We start from the raw sequence: 21178 nt of genomic DNA, 5'->3' as shown, positions 1-21178 counted from the left end.
TGGGGAAAATAAGCACAGATTTGGGAGTCATCAAAACAGACAAGGGATTTGGAGAGGAAAGATATATTGGAACTGTTTCAATAATTTCTAAGGATGGAGGTATCATTTTATTTGAGATTTTTTTTCCATAGGTGGGTAATGATGGCAGAGTTGAATGAGAGAGTCTGACTTGAGACAAGAGAATCATCAACAGTATGAATAAAATCAGAGCCAGGGAAGGATGTTGTGTAGACAGCAGTTTAGTTTCATAAGAACTAGGAACAATGGTAGGTAATTCAGTCCCTCAAGCTGGCTCCAGAATTTACAACGATTGTGGATGATCTCATCTCAGACTCAGCTCCACTTTCCTGCCCATTCCCCATAACCCTTTAGCCCGTTACTAATTTAAAAATTGTCTACCTTTTCCTTAAATATCTTCAGTGACCCAATGTCCACTGCATCCCGCGGCAGTGAATTCCACAGGTTCACAACCATGTGAGCAAAGTAATTTATCCTCATTTTTGTTTTAAATTTGTCAACCTTTAGACTTTCTCATTCCAGATTTCCCCACAAGGTAAAACTTCTGCTTTATACTTACTTTATCAAGCCCGTCTTCTAGATCTCAATTAGATCTGCTCTCATCCTTCTAAGCTCCAGAGAGTAAGGGCCTAAGCTGCTCAATCTCCTCAAAGGATATGCCTTTCATCTCTGAAATGAGTCCAATGAATCTTTCCTGAACTGCCTGCAATGCAATCATTTCAATCATATTGAGGGTGCAGGAAACCTAGTGGACACAAAAATGTGGGGAGGTAGGGAGAAACTAGAGAACATTGCGGCTTTAGATTTTGGGCAAGTAAAACATTAGAGTTTCCTTCACTGTGTTAGTGGAAGAAATGGAATTGGCAGAGTCAAATGACTAAATAGCCTTAAATTCCATGGAATAGGAGTTTATGCGGTGCTCATGCCTAAATTTAGAGGTGAGGGTGGAGGGGACAGGGGAAAGTGATTTTAGGAATTCTTTGTAATTGAGGAAAAGAATCCAGGGTTTAGTTTTTAATTCTGTGATGACCCTGTACAGTTTCAGAAAAAGAAGGTAGAAGGCATTGCATTACATGGTCCTATCAGATCTGTTGGAGACTGGCTATCTTTTCAACATAGGCTTCGTGACAATGGGTCGAGAGCGTGAGGCTGGAAATAGCACAGCAGGTCAGGCAGCATCCAAGGAGCAGGAGAATTGGCATTTTTAGCATTAGCCCTTCATCAGGAATGAGGCTTGTGGGCCGTGGTAGTGGGGGGGGAGGGAGGGGAGGGGCTGAGTGATAAATGGGAGGGTGGTGGGGTTGGGGGGAAGATATTCTCCTCCTTGGTGACAATGGGACCCATGTTGAGAGAAAGGCTGGAAATCATAGGTTCCCTACTGTGCAGCAAGAGGCCATTGGGTCTGTCAAGTCTGCACCAACTCTTCGAATATGGTCCATACCAGATTCAGTCCCCTACTCTATCCTTTTAACCCCACATTTACCTTGGCTAATCCATCAATTTACACATCTTTGGACTGTGGAAGAAAACAAGAGCACGCAGCAGAAATGGAGAGAGCATGCGAACTCCACACAGACAGCTAGAATAGAATCAGACAGTGTGGAAGCAGACCATTTGGCCCAATGGGTCCACACCTATCCAGCCCCTACCCTATATCTGTAACCCTACTTTTCCCATGGCTAACCCACCTAACCTGCAAATCCCTGCACATTATGGACAATTTAGCATGGCCAATCCATCTAATCTGCACATCTTTGAGTTGCCCAAGGCTGGAATCAAACCTGGGTCCCTGGTGCTGTGAGGCAGTAGTGTTAATCACTGAACCACCATTAGAAAGGGAGAGAGTGTTGATTTGAATGGGTTCTAGGGCATTGCAGATGGAGGGCAGGGTGTAGACATACCTGAATAGGTCAGTCACTGTAGAAATCTGTGGTCAATTGAGGGCCAAAGTCTAGAGAATGAGGACTTAGAAAGTGAATTGGGAAGAGAGTGACTTTCCAGAAACAGTAAAAAGTAGGGCTGGCAGGGAGTGCAGGAATGTCAGTTGTGAGGGTGCAAAGAAGTGACAATGAAGTGTCATTATCTATGATTGATATAGTAATTGGTGATTGTAGGATATCAGCATTTTTCCACCCTTTAGTAAAACTTTAATTAGTTTTCTACCAAATTCAGGAAATCAGGATATACCAACAGCTACTTCAATTTTGTCTGGTATAACTATGACAGTTATTGCAAAATTTCTGAAGCTGAGGTAATTTAAAATGTTTTCTTGTGTTTGCATATCATGCCAGTAGCCACACTTGCATCCAGCTTGGTCCAGACTTTGATGTTTGACAACCACGGAATTCTTGTCCCTTTACTTTGTATTCTTCCATGAAATATTGTAGCCTTGGTGAAGCTGTTTTTTTCCCCTGTGACTTTGCCAATTCACTCGGATAACTTAAGGCAGAGTTAACATTGCAGACATGCCCCAAATGAGTCACACTGGCATGCCAATAGCTCTATTGTTGTTTTCTAATTGTGTGGTTTTATGTTCAAGACAGACTGGTTGAGGAGAGGGCAAGGTCAAGAATTGTCTTCAGGCTTAGACTTCAATTCAATACGCATTATTTATTATACACTGATATTAAAAACCACTATACATAGACATCATAAATAGTTCTGACCTATAGTTGTATTAGATAAGTTGTTTGTCTTGTTCATGTGAGTCTTCCATTGTTCTGGTGTAGAATGACTTAATTTTGTCAGAATGTGCTCTTTATATTCAGTGAAGGGCAGCTCCATGACTTTATTGCAAGGTTGCTCCAGAAGCTATAGTCTTCACACAACTATAGGTAAAAGGACTGATTTATTTATTGCATAGTTTTAAAAGCATTAATGCTCACAAGCTGAACTAAACAGTGTTCCTTGTAACTGGTTTACCTGCTAGAAACCTTGGTGGTGGGTAAATAATTAAGTAAGAATTCTGAAGGGTGGAATATGGCTGCACTTGCAGAGACAGGAATTAATTGCGGAGAGTCAGCATGGATTTGTTAAAGGAAAGGTGTAGTAGAAAAATTTGATTGAACGTTTTGAGGAGGACTTTTTTTTCTCTTCGTATGGTTGTGAATCTTTGGAATTCCCCTGCTCAAAAGGAAGAGGATGCAAAATCTTTAACTATTTTAAGGCAGTGATAGATAGATTATTGATTACCATGGGCATGAAAAATTATTGGGGGTGTGCAAGAATGTAACACTGTGATTAAACTCCGAGCAACCATGATTTTATTGAAGGGCGGGAGGTCTAAGGACCAAGTGGCTTATTCTTGTTACTTGTTCATATATAGCTAGCCAAGAGTAATGAAGAGAATGCATTTGTTGTAATGTACATGAATTGTAGCAAGGTTTTTGAAAAGGTCTCACATTGCAGACTGGTCAAGAGAGTTAGAGCAGATGGGATCGAAGACAAACATGGATGACACAAAGATTGGTAGAGTAATAAGTAGTGCAGAAGATAGCCATAAACTGCAGCAGAATATAAGTGGACTGGTCAACTGGGCAGATAGTCAATAGAATCCAATCTGGAAAAGTGTGAGGTAATACACTTGGAGAGAGCTAACAAGTGAAGGGATTATACTATAAATAGTAGAACCCTGAAAAGGGTCTCTGAAGTAAGAAGAGCAGGAAGTTAAGGTGGTTAGGAAGCATATGAGATACTTGCATTTATTAGCTGAGGCATGGTATATAAGGGAAAATAAATTATACGGTACCGTACAAGATGCTGGTTAGGCTACAATTGGCAAGCTACCTGCAGTTCTGGTCACCACATTATAGGAAGGATGTGATTACACGAGAAGTGGGGAAGAGGGAATTTATCAGGATGCTGTCTAGCTTAGAGGTTCTGAGATATTGGGAAAGATTGGGTAGACTGGGCTTGTTTTCTTTATAGCAAAGGTTGAGAGGGGACATGATAGAATTGTGAAAGATTACGAGGGGATAAATGGGGTTGATCGGAAAGCACGTTTTTCATTATTAAAGAGATCAACTAAGGAGCAAAAGTTTTAAGGTAAGAGGTAGAAGGCTAAGAGCAGAGCTGAGGAGATTGTTTTTAGCTAGAGAATAGTGGGTGTCTGGAACTCCCTGCCTGAAAGGGTGGTTGAGTCAGAAACTCTTGTAACTTTTAAGCAGCATTTAGATGTTCACTTGCATCATCATAGCCTCCAGAGCTATGGGCTAAAAGTAGGAAAATGACAGTAGTGTAACCAGAGCTTCATTGATCAGCACGAAGATGATGGGCTGAAAGATCTCTTTCTGTTTTGTAAATGCATCCATGGGTCCATGATACAAACTTGTGTCAAATTATGGAGCATGCAATAAAATTGATCTATAATTTGTAGTCAATAATTCACAGGTAATTACAACATTGATTAATATTCATTTGTAAAGAGGATGGCACTAGACACAAAGCAATTTTCTAAACAATAGTAGCTAATAATAGAATTTGTAATTGCAGGATATATTTTACAAATTCACACGCCCAATTTAAATCTTTGCCACCAAGTGCCCATATCATAACAAAAACTTGGGCAGAAATGATTCTATGAAGATTATGATGCCTTTTATGCCAATACTATCGGCAAAGCCTTTGCTCAGGTCATTTTGACTCGCCTGCAGAAATTGGCAGAACGTGCCAGAGTCAAAGTATGGCTTCCAAGCTAAAAGGTTAATAGTGGACATGATCTTCTCCCTTCACTAACTGCAGAAGAAGTGCAGAGAACAGAAAATGTCACCTTCATCAACCTCAGCAAGGCATTCGACCTGGTGAGCAGAAACAGCCTTTTCAAGGTTCTTCTGAAGATCGGCTGCCCACCAAAACAGCTGAGCATGATCGAATCCTTCCACAGTAACATGAAGGGGACAATGCAATTCAACAGCAGCTCCTCTGAGCCCTTCGACATCTGCTGCAGCGTCAAAAAAGGCTGTGTCCTCGCTCCCACACTCCCTGGCCCGCCTCAGAACCAAAAGTATCCAGCACTCATCAGGGACATGCTGTTTGCTGATAATGCTTCAGTTGCAACACACGCCCATCAGGAACTCCAGTTACTGATAGACCACCTATCCCACGTCTGCAAAGGTTTTGGGCTATTAGTCTGAAGAAGATGAGCGTCCTGGGACAGGACACAGAGGCACTGCTGGTCATCACCATTAACAACCACAAACTCAATGTCATCCATCAAATTACTTACCTTGGCTCTGCCATCACTGACAACCACTCCTTGGACACAGAGATCAACAAGAGGATGGGGAAAGCAGCCTCAACTCATACTTGCCTCACGACTTGAGTATGGACCAATCCTAAGCTGACAGTGAAGTCAAAAATGTCAGTCTACAATGCCAGCATCATTAGCACACTGCTGTATGGCAGTGAAACGTGGACTTCATATGCCAGACAAGAGAGACTTCCACTTGAGGTGTATCTGCCGTATCCTGGGCATTTTGTGGTAAGACAGATTGTCCAATGCAGTGGTCCTATCGCACTCTGGTCAGGCAGCAGGGACTGTACTGGCTGGGTCATGTCCATGACATGGAGAGCTTGCACCCAGGAAGAGACCCATTGGACATCCCCAGCTGTGCTATGAGGACATCTGCATGAGGAGCATGAAGGCACTTGATATCATTACAGAGTCCTGGGAAAGGCTTGCAGCTGACTGCATGAGATAGAGAAGTTCCCTGAACCAACACCTCAAGACAGGGGAAAACAAGCTGATGAGCACTGCAGCAAACAAGTGGGCACGGAGGAAGGAGTGCAGCGGCTCTAGCAGATGTGACCTCTGTGACCTGGATTGTCACTCCAGCATTGGTCTCTTCGGTCACAAGCAACGTTGCTTCAGGGAAGCAGAAAGATAGAACAACGAGGATGCAACCCATGGTCAGCCATGACTGAAAGAGACCTCACCTTATGCCTGAATTTCTGATTGTGCTTCCAGCAGATGCAGTCGAACGTCAAGAGTGAAAATTTGTAAAATTATGTTTTTATGAAGCAGAAACATTGGAACAGAAATGTAGTTTTTAGTTCATTCAGCCAGTTCCACCATTTTATTATATCATGGCCCATCTATATCACAGTTACATTGACCTGTTTTTACTTCGTGTCTCTTGATACCTTTACCACACATTAGACCATAAGAAATAGGAAAAGCCCTGGAGTCGGCTCTGACATTCAATAGATTCATGGCTAATCTAACAGTCCTCACATTCACTTTCCTGCCCCTTCTTCAAAACCTTGATTTCCCTGACCATCAAGCATGTATCTATCTTTATTAACCTGTAAATCTGAAAATATTAGTGATAAAAAGTAGTCAGATTTCATTAAGTGTGATACTGTTTTCAAATGTCAAACAATATCCATGAACACCTTGAATTTTGCCCTCATCATTTATGACAAACATTCATGGTTACAGCACGATTTCATACTTTTCAGGTGCTACTTATTCTGTGTATTTTCACCTACATGATATTATTATTGTGAATTGTAAAACTCCACTAATCGTTATGAGAAATAGCTCATATGTGTGAAATATGCTGCAGTATGTACCAGCATAACACTAAAATGAAAACCTATTTTTAATTACACCATTAGTAATCCAATACATTTCTGTCAAAACTGACTGAGCTCAGAATTAATTCAAGATCTATTGTGATGTATGGTGTGCACGTATATCAAAAGTTTGAATCAACAATCAACATTAATTAGGAGATGCATTTTTCCACCACACTTTCTAGTTTTGCTGGAAAAGCTCAGCAGGTCTGGCAGCATCTGTGAAGAGAAATCAGAGTTAGTGTTTCGGGTCTGGTTACCTTTCCACAGACCTGATGGTAAGGAAAATGTCAGATTTTAAACTGGACACAAAACACTAACTCTGATTCCTCTTCACAGATGCTGCCAGACCTGCTGAGCTTTTCCAGCAATTCCTGTTTTTGTTTCGGATTTACAGCATCCACAGTTCTTTCAGTTTTTAGTTTCAGGTTTTATTTGGTTTTGATCTCAGAGAAAATTCAACTTATCTGTATGTGAAACAACTGGAGATAATGAATTAATTCCATATTTTGATAAGACCATTGATGGATTTATAGCAATTATTTCAGGTATAATTTATTATTTACTTATTAGTTCATAATATTTTAATAATTTTTAGCTAGTGATCTATACATTGTTGCATCTTTTATTAGTTTAGGAGATTTGGGAATCTCAAGCTAAAAACTATTATTTGTCTGTATGAATACAAACCAGATTCTGTGAGCCTTTTTGATGAACAGTAGGTATTTTAAAATAAAGTGCATACCAAAAGAGATTAAGTAGATTTCAGATAATTTCAAATGGCACTGTACAATCAAGAAAATCAAGAACACCTGAAACGCCAATATTACCCAATGCCAGTTTTAGCTGAGGGGTGCGAAGGTTAAGTTACTATATTTTGCATTAGGATTAAATTTCGGCCTGTTCTGTGCTGTACGTTTCTATGTTCTATTTCACTATTTAACACTCGCACTCAGAAACAGCCTCAGAAGAGGTCAGAAAGACAAGAATTAGACCCTTAAAATATTCTGTCCTCACTCCTATTTAATGTAAATGATGTAACAATGTAAATACTCCTATTGAGCTGTACTCCCCTTTTGTCAACATAATTATCGATTGTCCACATTCAAAAGAAACCTAGTTTATAGTCATCTGTTACTATCAATTTCTGGGTGTGCATTTTCTTTGCACCATATCAACCAACTACTGTTTAAGTAACTAAGGGCAAATAATTTGTGCAGCCCTAAACAAAAGTGTTTAATTTGGCTCGAACGATAGGACTTTATCCTATCTATCGACAAGTGAGTAAGAATAATAATAGATTCAGCTGAGCTGGTAGTGGAAAATAGGAAATCATCACAGTAGGTTCTGCAAAATGATTTGTTTTCCTATACTAAGTTATCAAATGCTTATCAGATTAAAATGAATTTTGAGGATTTCTTTTGGTAATTGTCACTCCACAAATAAAAACATTTAATAGTGCATGTACAGCATATTTGGGATATTTTTCTGACTGTGATATATTTTGAAATCATTAATTTAATTCAAGGAGAAGTCAGGCAGATTCTATTATGGCCTTTTGATCATTTTCATTGGGTTGTATAGTATTTCAAATAATAATATTTAGCAAAGGTATTAGCATCTCCAAGTTTCCCCATCACTGACTTTAGGATGACAAGCCAGGTTTCTCGGTTTATGCCTCTTCTTATTTTGAGCAAGGATGTAACATCTTTGAGCAAGGATGTAATCTTCCAGTCCTCAGGCACCACTCGAATAAGAATACGGCTAGGCCCTTTGTGATATCCACACTTACTTCTCTTACTAACTTGGGATGTATTCCAATTGAATTGGGTGACTGTTCTACATTGAGCACTGGCAACATTTTAAATAACTCCTTTTCATTTATCCAATTTATTTGCTACTTTCTTCAATTATTTGATGTTGGCAGTACCATCTTCTTTAGAGAAGACTGATATGTAGCACTTGTTTAGCATCTTAGTAGGACCGCTGACTTCATGAGATGATCTCTGTTCATGTCCCTACTCTGGCCCAAATCACTTTTGACTGTTTATAAATTTAGAGGATTTGTAATGCAATGCCATCCAATAACATATTCTCCTCACACTTCTTATTTCAATTCCAGTTCTTCTCTTTACTTTCTGCACACTGCTTGGTTACCTACTGTATTCTAAGATTCACATTTATCTAATGCCTTTTTCATTTTATTTTTTGTATCTTTTAGCTATTTGGTATTACAGAACTTAAATATTGCAGACAAAGTAGATCTTGCTGAAGCTTTTTGTTGTGCATACATCAGGACTTTTACAAGAATACTGATATGAAGAGCAGCAATGTTTCATACTGTATGATGAGAATGATGATTGCAAGATGAAAAGCTTCAAGAAAATGTCTCTTTTTCCCCACAACACTTTGTATGTTAAGCCATTCATGGAATGGTTAACTTTGGGTGTCCTATTGTTTCTCATTGTGGAATATCTGTTCTCCGTACTGAAACACTGAAAACTCCCATTGCCCATATATTGTTTTGTTTTATTTTTATCAATGTGATAATGTTGTCACTGGCAAGATGTGCAGTTATTGCCTATTCTAATTTCCCTTGAAAATGTGGTGATGAACTGTCTTCTTAAATCCAACTGAATGGCTTTCTGGGCCATTTCAGAGCAAGGTTAACAGTCATTCACTTGGAGGCTTTACTTGTAAGTAGGCCAGACTTGGTAAGGACAGTATATTTCCTTCCCTAATGGACATTATTGAACTAAGTGCTTTTTTACAACAATTTGGTAATTTCATGTCTCTATTTCTTGGACTAGCTTTTAGTTTCATTTAAATTTATTTTAATTCACTAGCTGCTGTGATAGGATTGAACCAGACCTCTTTACTCCAAGTCCAGTAAAATGATTTTTCTGCTCTACCCTTTTCACCTACTAACCTGATTCCAACACAACTGGGCCGATCAGTTTCTTTAACACTTGAAATTAGACCTCCTACAGTTAGGAGATTCACATGTTGAAGAATCTATCTCTTACTCTAAATCTTATTTTATTAGAATCACTGTTTCCTAAATGCCTTTCCAGCAGCAATATCCTCCATTTCCTTCCATTCATTCCCCAGGATTGGATTCAGTTTGATCCTCAATGGACTGGAAACACACTGATTAATGTTTTCTTGTGAGAACTTGTGTCCATCTTTTTTTGGTTCATGGTGGTACTGATGGATTTATTCGACTGTTATGGTGGCTCCAGAGAAATTCTAGACTTGTAGGAGAATGGGCCATGATAATAGATTGGTTTGATGGGCCAACTGATGTTAATGGTTTCTCGAGTCATTTAATTTCCAAAAATAATACTGAACACATTAATTTGGGAACCAATCCCAGTGACTCTGCAAAGTAAAATATCATTTGACACAATTTTACATCGTTTTTCTACTTAAATAAACTTGAATAAAAACAGGAAATACTGGAGAAACTCAGCAGTTTGGCAGCATCAATAGAGAGAGGGAAAACAACAGACTTAAGGTTTGGAGTCGAAAGACTTGTTCAGAATTCAGTTTCTCAGTTCAATTTGAGTTCAGTTGCGAAAGAGAGTCGTATCCTGCCTCTGCTTCTTTCTCCACAGATGCTGCCAGATCTGCTGAGTTTCTCCAGCATTTTGCATTTCAGGTTTCCAGCATCCACAGAATTTTGGTTTTTTTAAAAAAACAAAACTTTAATCTGCTGGTAAAACATTCAGCTTTCGACATTCCTCACTGGAAGAAATGGTTGTGCTTAAAGGTAAACTATTAACTTTTTCTCAACTATTTTAAGAGCACTTATTTGAGTTGTTTGTTTTAAAGAGGCTACGTTGACCAAGTAAAATGGAACAGACCGGCTTGGTATTCGATGCTATTGACTGGGGAGTGAGGACAGTCTTTTGCACCTTTAAAGGAACTGCCTTGTCGAGCACGGTCTCTGCTCCGCGTTTCCGTGGCAACAATGAATTGAGCTTCAGACAATCTGAAAATCCGAGGGAACATGTTTGCAGAAGCTGCGGCTTCAGACGTAGCGGGGGTCGGTCTCTGAACCTTCTGTTAAAACTTTATTTTTTCTGCCCCAATTCACTGATCTGTCTATTGAGAGAGAGAGAGCGAGAGAGAGAGAGAGAGGGAGAGAAAAGTTGCCTCTCTGTTCTCCGAGAGAGAAACTCCTAGGAGGGACTAAAGAGAGTTCTTTAAGCCGCTGGGGGAGTAGTTTCTTTCGTCCCTCGATTTACGATAGGCTTCTGGGTGAATGAGTGGGTGATTAAAGGGATTTCCAAAGCTCAGTACACAATAGACAGAGAGAGAGAGAGAAGGAAGGAGGAGAGGGAGAGCTCCGTCTCTGGGCAGCTTGTGCTGGGAGCCCCTGGTGCTCTGGGATGCTTCATCCTACGGTCAGTGCGCGACTCTCCGCAGCCCGAAGCCCCTCTCAGTCGCTTCGCCCGGGCGCTTTCTTCACGCCATGCAGCAGCGCGTCCTCATTCTCGCAACCGGCTCGCTCCCAAAACCCAGGCACTTCCCGGCCAAGGTATTCTTAAGCGTCGTTCACATTTTGACCATCGCAGTCGCAGCCAGCAAGACAGGTGGTGAGTGTCAGCTTGACATGACGTTTGTAATTACTTGCAGTTTTTTTAAATTAAAAAAAACAACATAAATAAAAAGGATTAATGGTTAAAGTAGCTGCAGCGTGTCCGGATTGAATGGATGCACTCCTCAACCAACCGTGCAGCTATCAAAACATTGATTGATTGTTCGCGCCTAAAGAGGAATCTAATCGCTTTACGTTTTAATCGCTTACGTTTTCTAACATTCCAGTCAGGAACAAATGCACTGCTGAAAAAACGAACCGTTGCAGCGATTGCCTCCTCCTGGGTCCTGAATGTGGATGGTGTTTTCAAAAGGTGATTTGATTGTTGATGTCTGGTCCCTGATGTAAGATTTGTACAGTGCATATTCTAGTCCTTCTGGAAAATCATTACAGATTAAGGGTGTACGAATAGTGACCCAAATAATTGGGGGAAAAAAAAACAGACTCAAAACCAAAGAGTTGATCGTTGTGATGTAATTAATTAATTAATGAATAAATAAGATGCGTGTTTTAAATTGGAGTAATTTTATGCAGTAAAACACATCTGCTACATTGGGGGACCATAGTAAATGGTTATTCTGAATTCCTTCATATTGATTTCATTAGCCTTTCCCGTCTGCACTGATGACACACAGATCACCTCACTATTAGCCCTGTTGGTCTCAGCATTAGCACTGATTTGTCATACAACTTGTCTGATTCGAGTATTAAGAGGGCAGAGTTCTTTCCAGTTGGATATTGGGAAGAGCAAAGCATCATCTTTGGTCATTTCCACAAACCCAGTTTGCTAAACACTAACTAGGCCACTATCTGAGGCAGAACAGACAGATCACAGCTTCAGTGCTATGTAATTCTGAACTAAGCATTTTTTTCATACTTCGTGTCCATCCTCCAGATTGCCAACTTTTACATTTGTTACATGCACTTTCTCTTCACCTCATGTGATGCTGACACTTTTAGCTGTACCGTTGTTATCTCTAAGACTTAACTATTTTTATACATTCTTGGCCCCACCTTGCAGCCTCTGAAAACCTGACCTCATCCAATGTACTGCTGCTTGATTTTAACTTGCACTAAATCATGTTCACCAGTCCCCCAATGTTTACTTTAGAGCTTAAGTGTGTTGCTGGAAAAGCGCAGCAGGTCAGGCGGCATCAAAGGAATAGAAACAATAACTATCAGTCCAGCTACCTCTTGTTGTCCTTGTCATCAAATCCTCCAATGGCCATACAGCATCTTTTAACTTCCTTCAACAATACACCCTGTGAAACTTCTGCACTGTTCTTGGCTTCTTGCCTTTCCTCAATTTTCTTTGCTTCATGACTGGCAGCTGTGACCTCAGTTGCCTAATTGTTAAGCTGTGGAATTACCCTGCCAAACCGCTTCATCTTTTTAAAGATACGCATTACCTCTTGGATCAAGCTTTGGGTTAAATGTACCAACATTTCCTTGTATGGCTGGTTGTCAAATTTTGTTTGATAATTACTCCTGTGAAATACCTTGGGATGTTTGTGCGAACCCTGAAGGCATTTAAGGAGAATTTAGATGAGCACTTGAAACACAGTAGCATAATGTCCCTATCTCTGAGCCAGGAGACCTGGGTTCAAGTCCCACCTGCACCAGAGGTGTGTCATAAAATCATTGAACAGGTTGATTGGAAAATATAAAGCTTCAGGCCAAATGCTGGGAAATTGGAGAATAGATGGATGTTTGATGACCGATGGAGGCACAATGAGCCAAAAGGCCTTTTGTATTGTAAAATTGTTACAACTCTGTGTTAAATGTGTTGCATGAGTATTGTTGGCTTCATTTTGAAATAGTATTCATTAAAGTTAATGATGAGTGGTTAGTGAATAAACAAACAAAATAGTAGGGGGCATGTTATGAAAATCTCACAGTAAATTAAGATTAATTTTAGATTTTCAATTGTTCTGCATTATAATGTCAAAATATTTTGCACTTCAGGAATTTTCTGATAAATCACTGCATAGATGTGACTTGGTTGCCAATCTAATTGAAAAGGGCTGCAAATCAGATTTCATTGAATTTATTGAAGTTGAAAAAATAATAGAAGAAGAAGAATCACAAAATTCTCAGCTGACTCCTGGAAAAGTCTCTTTACAGCTACGACCAGGTTTGAATCTTAAGTATTTTGTCTCATAATGTGGATAGCATTTAAAAAATGACTAAACGCATTTTTATACTTGTGGCTAATATTGCTATAGTTTGCACTTGTCTTAGTTTTTAGCTTCACTTTTCTTGCTGAAAGATTTTAATGACTAGGAGTAAATCTAAAGAATGTGAAGAGTATTTCATAATGTTACAAAATAAAACTTTGCATGTTATAGCTAGTTTTCTGAATGCTGGAATGAGCTAATAATTCTTTTTGCCTATACACCAAGTTTGGCATTCTGTATTCACTTGTATTTTCTGAAGCAATCATGTTTTATCTTGTTACTGATATTCATTGATGTAGTTGTATCAATTACACCTAATGACTGTAAAAAGAAAAACCAATTGCATTTTCAGTTTACAAGAAAACCAATATTACATTTTGCATCACTTTTAATTAATAGGACAATATTCACAGAAAGAGAGAGAGAAAAAAACTTTAATCCCTTGTCTTACTTATAGAAAGATTGTATAAATACTGTCCTGTATTTGAGTGTATAGTGGATGATCACATTGTCAGCTCTGAACTGCCTGAACTGCTGTGCTCTTCCAGCACCACTAATCCAGTATTTGATTTTCAGCATCTGCAGTCATTGTTTTTACATTGTCAGCTCAGTCTGCTGCTGGATTCCCATTAATCATTTTCAATATCCAGTTCTCGTTTGCACACTCTCAACAGGGTTGTGAATACAGCTTGGACATGTGTTATACTTCTGGACCATTTTACTACCTTGAAGGGCTCTGTATATATTCAAATTGTTGTAGTTGTTAAGCAGCACTGTTTGAAGAGCCAAATCAGAAATTTTCTTCTCGATTGGGATGGAGGGTTGAAAATGAGACAGAAGATTGAGGGTCAGGAGAAATGGAAATTCTATCTCAAGAAGAAAAACGATTTTTATTTGATTCGTCCACTTGCGCCGAATCACATGCCGCCATTTCTGTCACCTCCAGCAGGATGTTACTACTAAATATATTCTCCTTGCCTCCCTTGTCAGCTTTTTGCAGGGACTGTTCCCACTGGGATTCCTTGGTCTACTCCTCCACCCCCAACACCTCCCCACACCCCCATGGCATCTTCCCAAGCATTGACAGAATGTGCAACACTTGCCTGTTCATATCCTCCCTCCTCATTGTGCAAGGGTCCAGCCACCTTTTGCAGATGAAGCAGTGATTTACCTGCACTTCAACTCTGTCTAGTCCACTACATTTGCTACTCACAATGTGGTCTCCTTGACATTGGGGAGGTAAAACACAGATGCTTTATTCTGTTTGTACAAGTGACCCTGAGCTTTTGGATGCCTGCCACTTCAACACACCATTGTGTGTCCTTGGTCAACATTTCCGTCACTCCGTGCAAGCTGAAAGAACAGCATCTCATCTTCCACTTGGGGACCCTGTAGCCTTCAGGACTTAATATCCAGTTCAATAATTTTAGGGTCTGAGCACCTCCTTCTATGACCTTTACCCACCCCCACACTCCTGGCTCTGACATGACATGGCATGGTACTTTTAGCACGGTCAACTCGTTTTCACCTACTGATTTGCCCCCGTTATCAGCTTTTCTTCTTTCCTGACTTATGATCAACCCTCCGTTTGTCTCCCTAACTTTCGTCTCTCTGTTTGTATTCCTTCTCCATTTATCTGCTCCAGTACCACCCGCCTGTCCACCCTCCCCACTCCCTGTCATCAACGGAAATGACAACTATTCTGTGGTACTGGCAGTTCTAAAGAAGGATCTCTGGGCTCAACACATTCAACTTTGCTTTCTCTCCACAGATGCTGCCAAACCTGCTGAGTGTCCTCAGCAATTTCTGTTTTTGTTTCACTATCTTCAGCATCTTTGTTTCCTAAAGTAAATGTTTTGTTTAAAATTAGCATATCCTTTTACCTAAACAGCCCCCAGTGGTCTGCTTTGTTGGACCTGCTGGTATGAGTAAGTAGAGTGTGTATGGTGTGTACTCAAAATATTAGAACATTGAAGTAGTTTTGGGTTACATAACCACTGTCGTGCCCTTGTTTGCATATTACAGATAAGCTGCTTGGGCCACCCTACTGAAAGTCTTCAGGGATTCAGAATGAACCATTACATGCTATGCTGTGACTTTTCACCTACAGCCACTCTGTTCCCCCAAATGAAAGCTGTGACAACTGATGCTTTTCAGTTAACATGTTATTTTTGTCAAATTAGGTCTGCAGTACAATAAAAGGTGCTAATTATTCAACTTCATCATAGGCTAAATAAATGAAAAAAAAAATGGTGCATCAGAGAATGTTATACTGATAGAAATGTCAAATTATGTTTTTTATAAAAACCACTAAGATTTTCAAGGGGATGCTGCCAATCTCCAATGGTGTTCTAGAGTTTTGCAGAAATCCAAGTGCCCTCATTTCTTTTTGGACACAGTCTGTTTTGTTTTAGGGCAAAGGGAATCAGTCATTTGAAACTTAAATTTAAATAGACCCCATTTTCACTTGAGCAAGGACCTTATTCCACAGGTTGTAAGTTCAAATTTTTTGGAATAGACATAAATTCATAAAACCTGAATAATGTCTGCAAAGCTGTTTACCTTTGAAGTTATTTGAATCCCCTGCCCTTTAAGTTTGGGGGAAAAAGGTTTCAGTTTTAATAGTCATTTGTTGACATTGGTCTAAGAGCATTATTATAGTTTAAATGCTTCTGCAATATACCAGTTGTACAGTGGAGGGCTTTAAGTTAACAGATTGACAAACAATAGTTTTGTGGTATTGTCATTGAATTGTTAGTCCAGAGACTATGATAATGTTGTGGGGGCCCAGGTTTAAGTCCCACCACAACAGATAGCAGAATTTGAATTCTGTTCATTAAAGGCTGTGTTGATGACCGTGAAGTCGTTGCCAGTTGGTGAAGGAAAAAAAAATCTGGTTCATTAATGTTCTTTAGGGAAGGAAACTGCTAACCTCACTTGGTATGGACTACATGTGACTCCAGACCCACAGCAATGTGGTTGACTTTTAATAACCCTCTGGGATGGACAATAAATGTGGCCTAGTCTATGGTTTCCTCATCCCGTGAACGAATAAAAAAAAAAACTCCTAAGAGCTTAATGAGGGATTTTTTTTGGTAGGGTTATAAATGATATAGGTTTGTTATTATATGAAATTGAGCACTTGAAGATTGATTGTTGTCACATGCACCGAGATACCATGAAAAGTGTTGTTTTGTGTGTAATACAGGGAGATTGTACCATACAAGGTGCAACAGATTAGCAAGACAGATTACAGAATACATTGTACAGCCACAGAGAATGTGCAGAAACGGAGAGAGATCAGAATTAACATATGAGAGGTCTGTTCAAAAATTTGTTAATAGCAGGGAAGAAGCTGTTCTTGAATCTGTTCGTACATGTATTCAAACTTTTATATCCTCTACCAGACAGAAGAGGGTGGAGGAGGTCTTTGATTATGCTTTACTGAAGCAGGTGGAAGTATAGATGGCGTCAGTGAATGGAAAGCTGGTTTGCTTGATGGAATGGATTGGTGTTCTGTAGTTTCTTGTGGTCTAAAATGATTGGATTAGATTCCCTACAGTATGGAAATAACCCAACAAGTCCACACCTACCTAGACCCATTACCATCCCCTGTATTTACCCGTGACTAATGTACCTAACACCATGGGCAATTTAGCATGGCCAATTCACCTAACCTGCACATTTTTGGACTGTGGGCGGAAACTGGAGCACCCAGAGGAAACCCACGCAGACACTGGGAGAATGCACAAACTCCACACAGACAGTCGTCCAAGTGAAGCCGGGTCCCTGGCGCTGTGAAACAGCAGTGCTAACCACTGAGCCACCATGCCACCCTGTCTTGGGAAGAGCAGTTGTCATACCAAGCTGTAATGGATTATGATTGGATGCTTTCTGTGGTGCATCCATAACAATTAGTAAGTGTTCTTGTGGACATGCTGAATTGCCTTAGCCTTCTGAGGAAGTAGAGATGTTGTGTGCTCTCTTGACTGTTACGTCAACATCAGAGGACCAGGACAGATGTTTGGTGATCTCTCCCAGGAACTTGTAGCTCCTAATCATCTCCCCCTCAGTCCCATTGATGCAGTCAGGGATGTGCCCTTCCTGAAGTCAATGATCATTTAGTTGACATTCATGGGAATATTGTTGTCTTTACACCTTGTCGATATGCATTCAATTTCTTTCCTACTTTCTGAATCATCGTTGTTTGAGATCCGACCTACAATGGTGGTCCGCAAATCTAATGGAGTTGGGGTGGAATTTGCCCACACAGTTATGAGAGTACAAGGAGTAAATTGTGTACACAGTCTTTTATCAGTTTTTAGGACTACGGAGGAGGTGTTATCACCTATTCTTACTGATTGCAATCTATGGGTCAGGAAGTTAAGAATCCAGTTACAGAGGTGGGGAGCCGAGATTTAGCTCTTGAAGTTTAGAGATGTATTTGTTTGGAATTCTAATGTTGAAGGTGGACCTATTGACAATAAATAGGAGCCTGATGTAGGTATCCTTATTATCCAGATGTGCCAGTGGTGAGTGTAGGGCCAGGGAGATGGCATCTGCTGTGGACTTGTTGCACTGCTCGGTGCAAAGGATCAAGGCAGTATGGGAGACGTGAGTTGATGTGAGCCACGAGTAACGTCTCGAAGCACTTTGTAATTAAGGCAATCAAGCCACAGTAGTCATTGAGGCACGCTGCAATGTTTTTCTTTGGCACTGGATGATGGTGGTCTTTTTGAAGTTGGGGACTTCAAATCGTAATAAGGAGAGGTTCAAGATGTCAGTGAGTACTTCTGCCAGCTGGTCCACACAGGATCTGAGTGCACAGCCAGGGACTGCATCTGGGCCAGTCACTTTCCATGGGTTCAATCTCAAGAAGGCCAATCTGAAGGCTCGGCCATAACAGCGGGTACATGTGCATCCAAGGCTGTGGGATAAGTGACATTGTTTCATGGACCCTCTGTTCAAAGTGGGCATAAAATGTATTGAGCTCATTGGGTAGGAATGTACTGTAGCCTGCGATTCTGTTTGACTTCACTTTGTAGCCCATTATATTGTGTAATCCTGACCACAAACAATAGGTTTTCATGTGGTTGGTCTGGATCTCAAGCTTAGTTTGGTATTGCCTCTTGGTGTCTCTGGTGGTCTTATGAAGGTTGTACCTGGATTTCCTGTATAGGTCAGAGTTGCCTGACCTGTCTGCCTCGGACCTGGACTTCAATAGTGAGTGGATCTCCCAGTTCATGTGTTGAATGGGCTTTTAGGAATTAATTATTTATAATGGACTGAAGTTTGTAATAGATACTTAGAACTTTATTTCATCTTCGCATTGCATCCTGAGATTAGATTAGATTAGATTAGATTACTTACAGTGTGGAAACAGGCCCTTCGGCCCAACAAGTCCACACCGCCCCGCCGAAGCGTAACCCACCCATACCCCTACCCCTACATCTACATCTATATCTACATCTACCCCTTACCTAACACTACGGGCAATTTAGCATGGCCAATTCACCTGACCTGCACATCTTTGGACTGTGGGAGGAAACCGGAGCACCCGGAGGAAACCCACGCAGACACGGGGAGAACGTGCAAACTCCACACAGTCAGTCGCCTGAGGCGGGAATTGAACCCAGGTCTCTGGCGCTGTGAGGCAGCAGTGCTAACCACTAATATGGGGTAAGTAAGCATCATGAGTGAAAGAGAATGGATTGGCATGAGTTGACACTGAAGTGGTAGAGGAGTTTTAAAGGCGAGTGCAGTGTCATGAGTTTCAATATCTTTGTTATCGGAGCAATAAGGTGTTGGGAGTCAATAGATTGGCATGGGTGAGAATACCTGAGGGATCGAAGGCACAATGTTGAATGAAGTCAATATTGGCAAATCCCAGGGGATAGAATAAAATAAAGGACTCAAGGTGCTGGAGATCTGAAACTAAAACAAAAAGTGTTGAAGAGACTCAATAGGTATGATATCTTCTGTTAACATTTCCAGTCCAGTGACCCTTCGGCAGAACTGAGGATCGAGGCAGGTCGATTAGAAGGCCCAGCTCAGCAGGCACCCTCGTCATTTCTGAAATGTTTTCAGGGCTACAGGTGCAAGTCCAGTAGCTGCCCTCTGCATCAGGATCCTGCAATTTTGGCATTTTTTTTACTCCGCTGGAGAACTCCCTGATTTAATGCATCCAATTTCAGACAAACATCCAGACCTGCAACTTGGAAAGGAGATAACAGATAATCACATGGAATTATGGAAATTATTCAACTGCTGAAGTGTGGAGTTCAGTACAATTATGTTACATGCCTGTAAATTAAAACAGCATGGGTTCAAATGGATCTCATTTAAGGGACTGTAGATATTATGGCTCCATTATTTTGTGCTTCTGTTAAAGTTATTGCATTGGTAATCTGAAATCTTTTGCATTATTGTGATATATAGCTATGTGCACAGATTAACTGTTTAAGGTCTTTGATAAACTACTGCCTTATGGGGATAATCAGAAAAATCCATTAGAAGCTAACTTCTGTTCTGATGGGAGGTTCTTTGAATGACAATACTTGTTACTCTGCTCAAAGTTGCAGGAAACTATCAGGAAATGATTGATTCACTTTCTTAATGATAGTTCAGTTGTGGTTTTTTTTTGTTGTTGTTCTCTAAGTACAGACTTTTGGCCAGCAAAGTGTGACACATGACAAAATAGGAGGAGAAAGTAAGGACTGCAGATGCTGGAGATCAGAGCTGAAAATGTATTGCTGGAAAGGCGCAGCAGGTCAGGCAGCATCCAAGGAACAGGAAAATCGACGTTTCGGGCATAAGCCCTTCTTCAGGAATCCTGAAGAAGGGCTTATGCCCGAAACGTCGATTCTCCTGTTCCTTGCATGCTGCCTGACCTGCTGCACTTTTCCAGCAACACATTTTCAGCACATGACAAAATAGGTCAGGTATGCATTAATACTATGCATAAGCAGAAATAAGTAGCATTGAAGCAAATGAATTTGTGTGCAATTCGTGAATTTTAGTTCATTTTATTATTTGTATATGAATGTGTTGGATGATGCTGATTTGTGAATATTTCTGTTTTTGACTTCTGTCGTTGAGTGTCTGCCAAGCAGACTTGGCGCCAGGGAGTCCAAAATGGCTATCTCAGCATGAAATGATGTATCCATATTGGGATGAGGGAGTTTGTTTCAAGTGAAGCTGTTATTCTGTGTACCTCATGCATATAGCTGAATGGGGGCCATCTTGTCTCTTTCTTGCCTCCTGTTCTTCCTCCTCCTGAGGCGGCATTTGTGTTGTAGGTGTGAATAGTTGTGCCCTAACATTGATGAGGTTCTGGAGTACCCAACGCCTCAGCATAATCCTGGCGACCCTATCTGGCACACCTTGCAGAATCATATGCTCTTTCATCCCGATTTTGTCTCCTGAGGGTGAAGAAAGTGGAGCTTTTTCATTCAGCTCATGTTACATCTGCTATGTCCCAGATGCTTTGATGAACTCCACTGTGTGATGAACTTTGATACATACTTGCAGTGTTCCTGCTGCTGCCTGGAAAGATTCAAAACTGTGGGGGAGGGGAAAGATATACCTGAGGGCAGTGGTGATCTTCATGACCAATGGGTTCACTGTTCCTATCGTACTATGAAGCTACAGATTGAGCTGAATGGGACGGAACAGATCTATGGTTACCTCCTTGGCATTGCTGGGATGTTGTGGATGTAGGTTTGCTCACTGAGCTGAAGGGTTCATTTCCAGATGTTTTGTTACCTTACTAGGTAACATCTTCAGTGGATCTCATGCGAAGCAA

General features: G+C 40.6%; 1 protein-coding gene across 5 annotated transcripts in view; it reads left to right on the top strand.

Moving 5' to 3' along the window:
* The first annotated feature begins 10443 nt into the window (after positions 1-10443).
* Positions 10444-21178, top strand: part of itgb8 (integrin, beta 8) — a 105978-nt gene continuing 95243 nt past the window's right edge. For 3 of the 5 annotated variants that reach the window (XR_011961301.1, XM_072575338.1, XM_072575337.1), the window contains exons 1-3: positions 10446-11195; positions 11425-11510; positions 13163-13331. Coding sequence is in view for 4 of the 5 variants with exons in the window: in XM_072575338.1 (XP_072431439.1) it covers positions 11072-11195; positions 11425-11510; positions 13163-13331 (379 nt within the window). In the remaining variant the exon portion in view is untranslated. Of the gene's footprint in view, positions 11196-11424; positions 11511-13162; positions 13332-21178 lie in introns of all 5 variants that reach the window. The other 2 variants (XM_072575339.1, XM_072575340.1) reach the window with 2 other exon arrangements.

The sequence above is a fragment of the Chiloscyllium punctatum genome, chromosome 8 (genome assembly GCF_047496795.1).
Source record: "Chiloscyllium punctatum isolate Juve2018m chromosome 8, sChiPun1.3, whole genome shotgun sequence".
NCBI classification, from domain to species: domain Eukaryota; kingdom Metazoa; phylum Chordata; class Chondrichthyes; order Orectolobiformes; family Hemiscylliidae; genus Chiloscyllium; species Chiloscyllium punctatum.
This window is presented reverse-complemented; position numbering and strand designations above follow the sequence as displayed.